This window comes from Anolis sagrei, chromosome 2 (genome assembly GCF_037176765.1).
Source record: "Anolis sagrei isolate rAnoSag1 chromosome 2, rAnoSag1.mat, whole genome shotgun sequence".
Lineage (NCBI taxonomy): Eukaryota > Metazoa > Chordata > Lepidosauria > Squamata > Dactyloidae > Anolis > Anolis sagrei.
Window position 1 is genome coordinate 175290411 of NC_090022.1, and position 14616 is coordinate 175305026.

Genomic DNA, 14616 nt, shown 5'->3' on the forward strand with positions numbered 1-14616 from the left:
AAATCAAAGTCTGCTCTTTGGATTTTTTTTCCAAACAAGAAATGGGTTGTTGAATCTGTGGGTGCAGATCTCATGGATAAAGATGATATATTGTCATGTATTCTTAACTGATAATACGGGATAAATATCCCATCATGGTAAATTGCAGTGACACGTGTTTTGATGTCCTTATGTGCCTTCAACTTAGGAAGACGCCCTCATAGGGTTTTCTTGACAAGGTTATGGGAGACGTTTGCCATTGTCTCTTTCTTTGATAGAGAATGTGATTTGTCCAAGGTCAACTACTGAGTTCCTATAGCTAGGCACTGATTTAGACTCTTACATCCCAGACCCCTAGTCCAAAATTCAGACTACTTCATGGCATTCACTTTGTTCTGTATGAGTGTGTCGTTGTGTGTAGTTTCTGACTTACGGAAATCCTATGACAGGGTTTTCTTGATAAGGTTTGTTTCTCAACAACAACAACAAAAACAACAACAATTTTTATTGATTAGCCAGTTGGCCTTATCAAAAACAGACAGTGCAAACACAACATACAACATATAACATACGTCTGGTCCTATTAAAATAGAATACAAATAAATAGGAATTTGTCAACTTAAAACCAATGTAGCTAAGCCGTAGATATATGCATCAACTATCCTCGTCTCCCCTACACTGCACCCCAATCTGATCTATGTACTCTGATCTCCTTTTAGCAGATAAGGTTTGTTTCTCAGAGGATGAGAGAATGTAACTTGCCATTGTGGGTTTCCATACTGAGTGTGGATTTCAACCCTGGTTTCCAGAGACATAGTCCAATGTTCAAACCACTATATCACACTGGCTCATAGTGGTGTATGATACCTTTCCTCATTATTAGAGGTATGCTAGATATTCTTAAAGACTTGGACAATATTAAGCCTAAATGTGAGGAAAAGGTGGGATATAAATTTAACAAATAAATAAGTTAACTTCAGAGGTACCATAAGATCTACCTAGATTCTAAATGGCTCTGTCTTCACTAATAAAGAAAATCTTCTTGAATATACAAAGTTAGTTCTATTTTGCTACTAAATTCATTTGCAAATAAGGAGCCCCCGGTGGCGCAGTGGGTTAAACCCTTGTGCCGGCAGGATTGAAGTCTGACAAATCGCAGGTTCGAATCTGGGAAGAGCGCGGATGAGCTCCCCGGCAAGACAAGGGACAGCCGAGCTCAAATGAAGAAAAACTGCACTTACTAACACATCCATTCTCTTTTTTCCTCATCCCAGAAAGGAACTCCAGCATGGTATATTACAGATGCACTACTGCTCGCCCACCTTTCACATATGCTGCCCTCATTGGTTGGGTAAGTTCTTGCAAAAAAGGGAATAGCAAACTCCAAGTCAATAGCACACACAACTATATTTGCATCATCCTACTGTATTATTGATACTGTAAAGCACCGCCTCCTTCTGAGAAAAATGTATAATATCACAAAGGACTACCACCTCACCAGCCTCATAGGAAACCTGCTACAAAACAGGAGCTTTTTTGTTGAGTTCCAGGGCCAGAGAAGCAGATGGCGGAAACAGAAGAACGGCCTGCCTCAGGGGAGCGTGCTTGCTCCACGAATGTTCAGCATTTACACAAAAGACCAGCCACTGCCAGAAGGGACAGATAATTTCATCTAAGCTGATGATCGTGCCATTACCGCTCAAGCAGGGAGCTTTTGGGTGGTTGCACAGAAGCTCTCCGAAGCTCTAGTGCTCTTATTGCCTATTACAGGGGAAACCAGCTGATCCCTAATCCATCTAAAGCACAGACATATCCTTTTCATCTTAAAAACAGACAAGCATCCCGAGCTCTGAGGATTACCTGGGAAGGAATCCCACTGGAGCATTGCAGCACACCCAAATACCTGGGAGTCACTCTGGACCGTGCTCTTACCTACAAGAAGCACTGCCTGAACATCAAACAAAAAGTGGGTGCTAGAAACAATATCATACGAAAGCTGACTGGCACAACCTGGGGATCACAACCAGATACAGTGAAGACATCTGCCCTTGCGCTGTGCTACCCTGCTGCTGAGTATGCATGCCCAGTGTGGAACACATCTCACCACACTAAAACAGTGGATGAGACATAATGAGACATGCCGCATTATCACGGGGTGTCTGCGCCCTACACCACTGGAGAAATTACACTGCTTAGCCGGTATTGCACCACCTGACATCCGCCGGGAAGTAGCAGCCAATAGTGAAAGGACCAAGGCAGAGACATCTCCAGCTCATCCCGTTTGGGTATCAGCCAGCACGTCAACGACTTAAATCTAGAAATAGTTTCCTAAGATCTACAGAGACACTCACTGGAACACCTCAGCAAGTGAGAGTCAAAAAGTGGCAGGCTCAAACCCAGAACCTCAATCCATGGCTGATACCAAATGAGAAACTCCCCCCTGGGTACACAGAAAACTGGGCACTTGGAAGGCACTGAACAGACTGCGCTCTGGCACCACGAGATGCAGAGCCAACCTCAAGAAATGGGGCCATAAAGTGAAATCCTCGACATGCGAGTGCGGAGAGGAGCAAACCACAGACCACCTGCTGCAATGCAACCTGAGCTGAGCCACATGCACAATGGAGGACCTTCTTGAAGCAACACCGGAAGCACTCCAAGTGGCCAGTTACTGGTCAAAAGACATTTAATCAACTACCAAACTCACAAATTTTGTATTTTGTCTGTTTGTTTGCTTTGTTCTGTTAGAAATGTAATATAATTGACTGGTTGCCCTGACACGACAAATAAACAAACAAACACTATTATTTATGATATTCAGGCCATCCTAGAATCCCCCAAGAAACAGCTCAGCCTGAATGAAATTTATCGCTGGTTCAACAACAACTTTGGCTACTTCAGGCATCACATCCCAACCTGGAAGGTAAGAGAGTTTTGTATGGAGGAGGGGAATGGGGAATGATGGGAGGAGGGAAAGTCATCTTAAAGTAGGAGACAGAGATAATAATAGTAGAGACAAGGCATTGGGGAGGAGGGATAACTCTTGCTGAGTGAAAAGTCTCTGCTTGAAATTGGGAGCCTGGATCCTCCAGTTCAGCCGTTAAACAGAGCCCTATGTATTTTACATACATGGAAACAAAACTTTTTAAACACCAAAGTGGAGAAGCAAGATTGGGAGTGAGAGAGGATAGAGCGATACCATGGAAAGTGTGGGAAATAATAATAATAATAATAATAATCTTTATTTATACCCTGGAGCCCCTGGTGGCGCAGTGGGTTAAACCCCTGTGCTGGCAGGACTGAAGACCGACAGGTCGCAGGTTCGAATCCGGGGAGAGGCGGATGAGCTTCTTCTATCAGCTCCAGCTCCTCATGCGGGGACATGAGAGATGATAAAACATCAAATCATCTGGGTGTCCCCTGGGCAACGTCCTTGCAGACGGCCAATTCTCTCACAACAGAAGCGACTTGCAGTTTCTCAAGTCGCTCCTGACACGACTATATATATATATATATATATATATATATATATATACACCATGCCCCCTCTCCCCAAAGGGACCGGTGAAGAGTTATACACATGTGTAAAGGTGAATATTCATAAGTGTTTAGATTTTCTTTTGCTCAAGACACAATTTGAAATGCCAACAATTCAGTGTTAAAGATCTTTATAGTTATCAAGCAGACGGTCCTTTGCTAAATGAGCATACCTATGAGACCTACAACAACCCATACCTATGAGAGTTTTTTCTCCTGGTCTGAAGAGCTACTGTCAATCAGAGTAGATCTTACTGGACTTAGCTGACAAATACAAAGCAAGTCTTTTATATTCTGCTTCCTGGAACACAGGTAGTGGTCACTAAGCATGTTCCTATTTGTATCTACAGCAAATCTGCTATATGCTTATATGTTTAGACCTTGTCGAAAGAAGTTAAGGGCAACATTTCAGAAGATGATATAAGGGGACTGAAGGCCAGGCTTGTTCAGAACAGGAGGAAGGAAGGAGACATAGGCATGACAAGTAGACTTAAGGCTCAAGTCTGAGCCAGGCTAGATGTGTGTTTTAAGGAACTTCACTCATAAAAACACTGAAAAACACAGCAGAAGAGATGTAAAAAGCCCCAAAAAGCTAAATGATGAAAAGATAGATGACAATACAGAAAAAAAGGGAAGAAAGAGGGAGGGAAGGGGAGAAAAAAAAGAAAGAAAGAAAGAAAGAAAGAAAGAAAGAAAAGAAAGATGGAGGGAAAGAAAGAATAATAGAATCATAGAATCAAAGAGTTGGAAGAGATCTCATGGGCCATCCAGTCCAACCCCCTGCCAAGAAGCAGGAATATTGCATTCAAATCACCCCTGACAGATGGCCATCCAGCCTCTGCTTAAAAGCTTCCAAAGAAGGAGCCTCCACCAGACTCCGGGGCAGAGAGTTCCACTGCTGAACGGCTCTCACAGTCAGGAAGTTCTTCCTAATGTTCAGATGGAATCTCCTCTCTTGTAGTTTGAAGCCATTGTTCCGCGTCCTAGTCTCCAAGGAAGCAGAAAACAAGCTTGCTCCCTCCTCCCTGTGGCTTCCTCTCACATATTTATACATGGCTATCATATCTCCTCTCAGCCTTCTCTTCTTCAGGCTAAACATGCCCAGCTCCTTAAGCCGCTCCTCATAGGGCTTGTTCTCCAGACCCTTGATCATTTTAGTCGCCCTAAAAAGGAAAGGAAGAAGGAAAGGAAGAAGGAAGCATGGAAGCAAAGAGAGAAGGAAGGAAAGAGCTAGCAAAGGAAGAAAGAAAGGAGAGAAAGAGGGAGGAAAAGAAAAAGGAGGAAGGAAGGAAAGTTAGAGAAGGAAGGAAGGAGAGAAGGAAAGAAAAAGGGAAAGAAGGAAGGAAAGTGGGAGTGAAGGAAGGGGGGAAGATGTAGAGAAAGAGGGAAGGAAGGAAAGAGAGAAGGAAGAAAAGAGACAGCAGAAGAGAAAGAAAAAGGGGGGAGGAAGGAAAGAGATAGAGAAGGAAGAAGAGAAGGAAAGACAGGAAGGAAGTAAGGAAAGAGGGAGTGAAGGAAGGAGGGAAAGAAGGAGAGAAAGAGGGAAGGTTGGCCACAGCAAAGCATGGCGGGTATAGCTAGTAATATAATAATAATAAAACTTTATTTCTACCCCGCCACCATCTCCCCAAGGGACTCGGAGCGGCTTACATGAGGCCAAGCCTAATAACACATCAATAAAACAAAGCAATAAACAAAAACATTAAATACAATACAATTGATATAAATCAGATATAACCAATAACCAATAAACAATACACACAAGGATTTAAAAACCTATGTAATAATTTAAAATTTAAAAAATAAACGCTGGGCATGAACAAGGTAGGATATGTCTGGTATAGGGTTTTAAAAGAAATGAGGGAGCACAGTCAACCTAAACCAATAGTAAAGTGCATTCTGAGGACATATTGCTGGGAATTTTTCCTTATTCTGGGAAGGCACACTGGAACAGCCACGTTTTCAAGCTCCTCCTAAAGACTGCCAATGTTGGGGCATGCCTGATGTCCTTGGGATGTGAGTTCCAAAGTTGGGGGGCCACCACCGAGAAGGCCCTCTCCCTCGTCCCCACCAATTGCGCCTGTGAAGAAGGCGGGAGCGAGAGCAGTGCCTCTCCAGATAATCAAAAAGATCATGTGGGTTTGTACACAGAAATGCAGTCACGCAGGTAGGTGGGTCCCAAACCGTTCATGGCTTTGTAGGTAAGAACCTGCACCTTGAATTGGGACCGGAAAATGAACCGCAGCCAATGGAGCTCCTTAAACAGGGGGGTTATCGGCTCCCTGTAAGTCGCACCAGTTAGTAACCTGGCTGCCGCCCGTTGTACCAACTGAAATTTCCGGGCCGTTTTCAAGGGCAGCCCCATGTAGAGTGCATTACAGTAATCCAATCTGGAGGTGACTAAGGCATGGACCACCCTCATGGTGGTTTACAGAACGACTCATAGCGGTTTACAGAATGGCACAATTCGATGCCCGTAACAATATAAAAATAGCTAAAACATTTAAACATACATAAAAATTCACTACATAATAACATCAATAAAAACATCATAAAACAATAAATCCTCCGCATTTCATTACCAAATTATTATCCAGTCGCGTTGTCCAGCCATTCCGAGATCAGAGTTTCTCTGCTACACTGCATTTGGGAAAGCCTGCTCAAATAGCCAGGTTTTGACTCTTTTACGAAACGTTCAGAAGGTGGGGGGCGATCTAATGTCCCTGGGGAGGGCATTCCACAGCCGAGGGGCCACCACTGAGAAGGCCCCGTCTCTCGTCCCTGAAGATGGCAGGACCAAGAGCAGGGCCTCCACAGAAGATCTTCTACAGCCCAGAAAACTCACTCCCCAGAAGATCTTAAAATCCAATTGTAAGGAGAGATACATTTGGACCCGATAGGCAGGGCCAGAATAGTTTAGGGCAGTGGTTCTCAAGCTGGGGTCCCCAGATGTTTTTGGCCTACAACTCCCAGAAATCCCAGCCAGTTAACCAGCTGTTAGGATTTCTGGGAGTTGAAGGCCAAAAACATCTGGGACACCAGGTTGAGAAGCACTGGTTTAGGGCTTTATAGGCTAAATCCAGCACTTTGAATTGTGCTCAGTTGGAAAAAGTAACCTTTTCCAAGCTGTAATACAGGGGGAGGCAGTCTTACCAATAGTCCTCTTTCTCAGATTCTCCTTAACCCACAGAATGCCATTCGACACAACCTCAGCTTGCACAAATGCTTTGTGCGTGTGGAGAACATGAAGGGAGCCGTGTGGACAGTGGATGAGTTTGAGTATCAGAAGAGAAGGAGCCAGCGCTGTTCCACTTACCCACATCCATTTCTGGGGAGCCATGCAGCAGCGGTGCTTTTTGGACAGCCGTGGGAGAGGACAGCCCAGCTGAGAACAGAAAGGAGCAACCATTACAGGCCAGAGCACACCATCCCCTCTTCTGTTTCCGCAGGGACTGTGAGCTAAATAGCTGAAACTCTTGAAGCAGAGTTCAGAGGGTTTGTAAGGGTCTATGTGCTTAATGTATTGTCAAAGGCTTTCATGGCCGGAATCACTGGGTTGTTGTAGGTTTTTTTCGGGCTATATGGCCATGTTCTAGAGACATTCTCTCCTGACGTTTCGCCTTCATCTTTGGCAAGCATCCTCAGAGGTTGTGAGGTCTGTTGGAACTAGGAAAATGTGTTCATGTAAAATTACAACAGCAAAACAACAGAGAGTAAACAATCAGAAACATCTAATCAGCTCTCAACAAAAGTTTGCTCTAGGCACTGCCAGGCCATTATATGCTAATCAAGGTGGTCAGTTGAAACATTCACACCTAGCTCCAGCAAACAAGAGTCCTTTGTCCCACCCTGGTCATTCCACAGATATATAAACCCTTTTTGGGTTGTTGTAGGTTTTTTCGGGCTATATTGCCATGGTCTAGAGGCATTCTCTCCTGACGTTTCGCCTGCATCTATGGCAAGCATCCTCAGAGGTAGTGAGGTCTGTTGGAAGTAGGAAAAAGGGTTTATATATCTGTGGAATGACCAGGGTGAGACAAAGGACTCTTGTCTGCTGGAGCTAGTTGTGAATGTTTCAACTGACCACCTTGATTAGCATATAATGGCCTGGCAGTGCCTAGAGTAAACTTTTGTTGAGAGGTGATTAGAGGAAGAAACCATGAAAATGAACAAAATCTGGCTACCAGTATTAAAAAACTCTAAAATTACAACAGCACAACAACAGAGAGGAAACTAACAAGGACGTCTAATCACCTCTCAACAAAAGTTTGCTCTAGGCACTGTCAGGCCATCAAATGCTAATCAAGGTGGTCCGTTGAAACATTCACACCTAGCTCCAGCAGACAAGAGTCCTTTGTCCCACCCTGGTCATTCCACAGATATATAAACCCCTTTTCCTAGTTCCAACATATCTCACTACCTCTGAGGATGCTTGCCATAGAAGCAGGCGAAACGTCAGGAGAGAATGCCTCTAGAACATGGTCATATAGCCCGAAAAAACCTACAACAACCCAGTCTATGTGTTTGTTTTCAGATGGCTCGCCAATATTACAAAGAAGCTGTAGCAGTGCTGAACTCATCACAAACATAAAACCAGAGCTTGAAAGTATTACCCCTTTGGACAATACCTCTCTGAATTCCTTACGGAGTAAGGTCGCTATCCATGCTAACTGGGAAATGCTGGGAATTGTACTCCCCCAAAACCAATTTTTCTGAGCTCAGCACACAACCTGCCATGCTTGTTTCGGAAACAGAAGTACTGGAAGGATATCGAATTTGGAGAAAGGGGATTTGGGAACCAAGATAGCCTGAAACTGTTCATCTACTTCAGATTTATGTTATTCCAATGCCAATTAGCTCTAATAGTATGCAAAAATAAAAACAAAAACTCAGGAACAAGAAAAGAAAAGTGATTTTATTGTTGAATCCCAAGGAGAGGAAAAGAAACTGGGAGTTTGCTTGAAATGTTAGTGGAGGAAGCAGCACCTTGTGCCCTGGCATCTGCTTCTCCAATATACAATCTGTTTCATAAGAATAGCACAAGGGATCCACTCCCCCCCCCCCCCCAAAGTGCCACACTTTGGCTCAGTTTTAGGCAACTCGTAATGCCCAGAGTGCCCAGAGGAAGGAACACAGTACTCTTTCCCCATGCTCTTTCTTGTTAAGAGGCACAGCCGAGTGGGGATGAAGGGAGAGAGAGAGAGGCCAGGCCCCCAGAAGCACCATGTGGCTGCACATTGGGACACAGATCTTCACGTCTCGTGGGATCGGCTGAGCAGTATTGCGTTCTCCTGTTTCACGGCCTGGTAATCGCCCAGGATCCTCTCATAATTGCTCAACGTTTTCTTGCTTGTTTCACTCTCAATCTGGAAAGGACAGAAAGACAACAGAGTTGTATTGTCAAAGGCTTTCAATCACTAGGTGGTTGTAGGTTTTTTCGGACATATGACCATGTTCTAGAGGCATTCTCTCCTGACGTTTCACCTGCCTCACTACCTCTGAGGATACTTGTCATAGATGCAGGCGAAACATCAGGAGAGAATGCCTCTAGAACAGTGGTTCTCAACCTGGGGGTCGCGATCCCCAGGGGGGTCGTTGGGCCATTTTTGGGGGGTCGTGAAGCTGGCTTGGTTGGCCCTGCCCCCTCCAAAATGGCTTCCCCCCTAGGGCCTTGCAGCTCAGGAAGCCTTTTCTGCCCGCCCCCCGCCTCCTTCCGACCTTGGGCATATTGAGTATTTGTGCCAAATTTGGTCCAAATGCAGTCATTTCGGTTCACAGTGCTCTCCGTATGAAGGTGAACTATATCTTCCATAAATCACTGTCAATTCCATCCAGCCCCCTCCAGTATTTTTCTGTTGGGCATTCGGGTTCTGTGTGCCAAGTTGTGGATGTCTCAGTGGTATGTGGAAGTCAGAGCTGAATCAGTTGAAGGTACTGCAAATCCCATCATCCACTGCCCATACTCCCCAAACATTGTTTTTTTGGGATCAATCACTATGCTTTAATTATGTTCAATCTGTAATAATGAAAATGCATCATTTCAATTATGCTTCATAAGAGTAGCAACATTACCATTATGAAGTAACAATGAAAATGTGGTTGGGGGTTACCAGAACATGAGGAACTTTATTTAGGGGTCATGGCATTAGAAAGGTTGAGAACCACTGCTCTAGAACATGGCCATATAGCCCGAAAAAACCTACAAGAGGAAAATTATAGTAAAGCAGAAGAGGCAGGCATTTTTCTTTTACAGAGCAGATTCCTAGAATTTGCAAAAAGAATCTGATTTTTATTGTCATCTGCATGATTGATAGCACTACCCATAGATTTAAGAACCACAATAATTCCTTGTGGCCCATCCTTTGAGGTGAGTCTGACCTGCTCCTCGAGGTCTCGGATTTCCCGTAGGATGGTCCCTGTGTCTTCAATAGTCTGGATCAGCTGGCTGCAATTCTATGAGAGAGAGAAGAAGTAGCATCGACTGAGAGGCTTGTAAGTGGGGAAGGTGTGCATGGTAGTGGGGCTGGTTGACGTCATTATAATTGGTCCTTCACATTTGCGGGCTTATTTTATTTATACCCCACTTTTCACTCTGACTCAGACTCAAGCTGGCTTCAACAAACAACAAGTTGAAAAAATTACCATATAATCTAAAAGCAAAATCATATAATACATTTTAAAATAAATTAAAAACATACAAATGTTGATATCTATATAAATAAAAATGTAATGTTCATTTGTGGGATTAACAGAACTCAAAAACCACTGGACGAATTGACACCAAATTTGGACACAAAACACCTAACAACCCAATGTATGTCCTTCACTCAAAAAAATTGATTTTGTCATTTGGGAGTTGTAGTTCCTGGGATTTATAGTTCACCTACAATCACAGAGTATTCTGAACCCCACCAACAATAGAATTGGGCCAAACCTCCCACACAGAACCCCCATGTGGGCCACAGCTATGCATGGCAGGGGACGGCTAGTCTATATAAATAAAAATGTAATGTTTGTTTGTGGGATTAACAGAACTTAAAAACCACTGGATGAATTGACTCGAAATTTGGACATAATACACCTAACAGTCTGACGACTGTCCATCACCCATAAACACACGCGCACACACAAAACTCCAGCGGAACAGACTTAAAAAGCCTAAAAATACACCATATATACATATACACATTCACTCACATACATATGCACATATTCATACACACACGTATACATATGCATAAACACACACAAATATATATACATACACACATATATACATATACACATGCACATATACATACACACACACATGCACAATATACATGTACGCATATGAACACACAAATACACAAATATACACATATATACACACACAAAACACAGACTGGGCCACAGCAACGCGTGGCAAGGGACGGCTAGTATATATATAAAACATGCCCCATAACAAAGCCACCCCAACTTGTACTTTAAAAGGTTGTCTAAATAAAAAAGGTCTTGTCTTTACCCGCTGTTGAAAAGGACAGAAGGAAGGGGGCCAGTCTAACCTCCAGCAGAAGAGAATTTCAGAAGGTTGGAGCAGCCACCGAGAAGGCCCTCTGTCACGTCCTCACCAAACCAGGCTGCAATTGTGGCGGGATTCAGAGTGCCTTCCCCTGAAAATCTCAAGGTTCTGGAGGGCTGGTATAGGGGCATATGGTGTTTCATATCATCTGGACGTTTGCAGACTTGGTTATTCACAGATTTGATTGAAATACTCTCTCTAGGTCCATCAATGTGACGTTGTAGTCAACTTTTGTGGAAGTTGACTACAGAGTCATGCTGGAGGGCCTAGAAATTCCCAGAGAGGTATACCCTCAGGTCAGCCCGTAGCCAGGATTTTGATTTGGGAGGGGGGGGGGGGCTGAGTTTGATTTGGGGGGGGGGGGGGCGGCTGAGTCTAAGTGAAAGAGGGTCTACCCTAGCAAACCTTTTGTATCGTTACCCCAATACCCCCATGCATGCGGGATATATTGATCATGGTGATCAGATCATGATATGAATAAACATAACAGTTTAGTAATGTACCAGTAAGGCCTTCTCGTGGACCACCCTGAGAATTTCAGGGGGGTCTGAAGCCGCTCAAGCCCCCCCCCCCCCCCCCCCCCCCCGGCTACATGCCTGCCTCAGGTATAAAATTCCTCATTTTTCATTATGTCTCTAACGCCAGAGGGCTGACTGTATTGCCTTAGGAAAACTCTCACCTCATGTAAGGCTGCTAAATACTTATATGCCTTCCGCACAGCCTCATCGCGTTTGGCATCCTGCAGAAAGTAATGAGGAAAAGACACACAGGGAAAGTTAAGGACTAAAAGGCCAACTAATGTGAATCTCCAGGACCCCTTTAATCTCATTAAGTTTGGTTTTCAGACTTCACACCTTGAAGATCAGCTCATCAGTGACAGCAAAGGTCCTGTCAAGCTTCCCGGTGAGGCTGTTAATCTCCTTCTGGAGCTCCTTTGTATCAGATAGGATCTGGCAAAGCAAAGAAAACAAAGTTCTAGGAATGGATAAGCAAATTGCTTCAATGAAAGAGACCTTTGAAAAAACTTCCTAATAACAAAAGCAGCTGTAAAACATCCAATGACCAGCGTTCCAGGTTTTGGACAAGTATTTGGTGGTCAGCATGGCCAGGCACTTTGAGGGGCCCACAAGACAGTTGAGCATAATAATAATAATAATAATAATAATAATAATCTTTATTTATACCCCGCCACCATCTCCCCAAGGAACTCGGAGCAGCTTACATGAGGCCAAGCCCAACAACACATCAATAAAAACAAGAAATAAACAAATAAACAATACAATTAATATAACTCACATATAGACAAAACACATAGAGATTTAAAAACCTATGGCCGGGCCAAATGTAGTAGTTAAAACTTTAAAAATAAATGCTGGACATGAACAGAGGTAGGATGTATCTAGTAGGAGGGTTTTAAATGAGAAGTATCTTCACTTGGTGATTAATAATAATAATAATAATAATAATCTTTATTTATACCCCGCCACCATCTCCCTAGTGGGGACTCAGAGCGGCTTACATGAGGCCAAGCCCGAACAACAAATTACAATAAAAATAAAACCAAAACACAACCGAAAACGCAAACAGTAAACAGTAATATCATAATAAAATAAAACATACGAGAATTTAACATGGCTTCAATATTTACAAATAAAAGACATATACAAACAAGATAATATGAATGGCTTTAATGATAAAGAGGACTTATGGGAACAATTGATAAAAACAGATAAAAAAATATAACAAAAATATATGATAAACTTCTAGACTGGGCAACCGAAACCGAAAGTATTAAAAGCTGTATGATAAATTGGGCTAAAAATATTGGCAGACAAATAAAACTAAAAGAATGGCAACAAATCTGGACGAAAAAGCTAAAATATACCTATTCATCATATCTCAAAGAAAATTGGATGAAGATATTCCATAGGTGGTATATCTCCCTGCAGAAAATCAGCATAATGTACAAAAATTGCCAGAATAATTGCTGGAAGTGTCATTCACATACAGGAAGTTTCTACTATATGTGGTGGACCTGTACTGAAGCCACCAAATGCTGGCGAATAATCCAGGAAGAAATACAAAAGATCTTAAAAAGAAAATTCCCAATGAAGCCAGAATATTTTCTACTCGGACTAACAGATAAGGACTTTAAATTAGACAGAAACAAGGACATTCTTTTTACATATATGACCAAAGCGGCATGTATAATATATGCAAGATTCTGGAAATCAGACCTAATTCCAAAAAAAGAGCAATGGCTAGAAAAACTTGACAATGGCAATGGGCGGGCTGCATGTAATGATTAAAAGAGAGACTAATTAAAACTAATTTAAAACTTGGGCGAGATAAAAAGAGACCAACGCTGCTTGGTGCCACCCTCTTTGTGATGCCTTGGTGACCAGACATTTACATAAGCATAAAAGAATCTAAAGACTGAGGCTCTACTGTCCTCTTACAACTATTTTTGAGATAACCACCATTTGTCACTCATACCTCTTGGACAGATGAATTCTAATGGCCCCCTTCACAGTTAACATTGCATTTCATTTGGGAGGTTCAAATACAGTATGATTCCTGCATCCTCATGGCATACGCTCCCGAACTTATGATGGAAATAAGAAGCTGTGGATAATAGCAATCCTTTTGAACTGAAAGATTTCCACTGGGCATTAACACGGATTAATCGAGGAGGACATAGAAAATGTATAGAGATGTATCCTCTTTGGAAATATGCTAGATAGAGAGTGAGAGCTCAAAGAGTAATGTCCACTCCACACACAATCTTTCAAGAAAGAACTGCTCGGGTGTCTTGGGTTTCCTACCTTTGTTATCTCCTCCTTCTGCTTCCGAATGTTACTGACAATCTCCAAGATGCGCTGGGTGTAGGCAGAGCGGGAAACATCCTTGGGAAGCGATTCCATCTCCACAAGCTACAGACAGAATGAAAATCAGAATGGGACTGGCCAAAATAAAGAAACAGGTAAAAATACTAGGACTTCTTCAGAAGACACAGGATTTAATTCTAGCTCACTGTGTACAGAGAAACTCAGAAGCTTATTCCTCACCTGGGCACTAAATTTCCACCTATTATTTATTTGCTCACTTCATTTCTATCCCGCTCTTCTCACCCCTCAGAGGACTCAGAGCAGTGTACAACATACATCTAAGCAAAAATTCAATGCCTCATTATACAAATTATATAAAACATAACATAAAATCACTAGAAACAATAAGCAAATAAATAACATGTAAAACCATTAAACATATTAAACCATAATAACCCCATACACAAATAACACATTGGACCAATCCTTTAAGCACTCTACCAGGGCCTCCCCCTTCCCCTCTCATGATCCTAAGGCAGTGCCTCCCTATTTGTGGGACCCCAGATGCACCGGCCCCCAACTCCCAAAAATCGAAATAGATTGGCAGGGATTTCTGGGAGCTGCAGGCCAAAACACCTTTGGACCCACAGGCCGAGAACCAATGACCCAAGGTCTTCTTGGCTATCTTGGATGGTGCTGTATGACTGGTCC

The 14616-nt window shown here is 42.9% G+C and overlaps 2 protein-coding genes across 2 annotated transcripts in view; one reads left to right on the plus strand and one right to left on the minus strand.

The window, feature by feature from the left end:
- Window positions 1-1147: 1147 nt before the first annotated feature.
- On the plus strand, window positions 1148-7135 carry FOXP3 (forkhead box P3). The gene is made up of 3 exons (XM_067465563.1): window positions 1148-1330; window positions 2801-2902; window positions 6707-7135. Exons 1-3 carry the CDS (start codon window positions 1268-1270, stop codon window positions 6977-6979), a joined length of 438 nt encoding a protein of 145 aa, XP_067321664.1. The 5' UTR covers window positions 1148-1267; the 3' UTR covers window positions 6980-7135.
- Window positions 7136-8410: 1275 nt separating this feature from the next.
- CCDC22 (coiled-coil domain containing 22) overlaps window positions 8411-14616 on the minus strand; it is a 34272-nt gene continuing 28066 nt past the window's right edge. Inside the window, exons 14-18 of the mRNA XM_060763225.2 lie at window positions 13903-14010; window positions 11932-12027; window positions 11757-11816; window positions 9895-9969; window positions 8411-8882 (exon numbers count right to left, since the gene is read on the minus strand). Of these exons, the coding sequence (XP_060619208.2) occupies window positions 8769-8882; window positions 9895-9969; window positions 11757-11816; window positions 11932-12027; window positions 13903-14010 (453 nt within the window). The 3' untranslated portion in view covers window positions 8411-8768. The remainder of the gene's footprint in view (window positions 8883-9894; window positions 9970-11756; window positions 11817-11931; window positions 12028-13902; window positions 14011-14616) is intronic.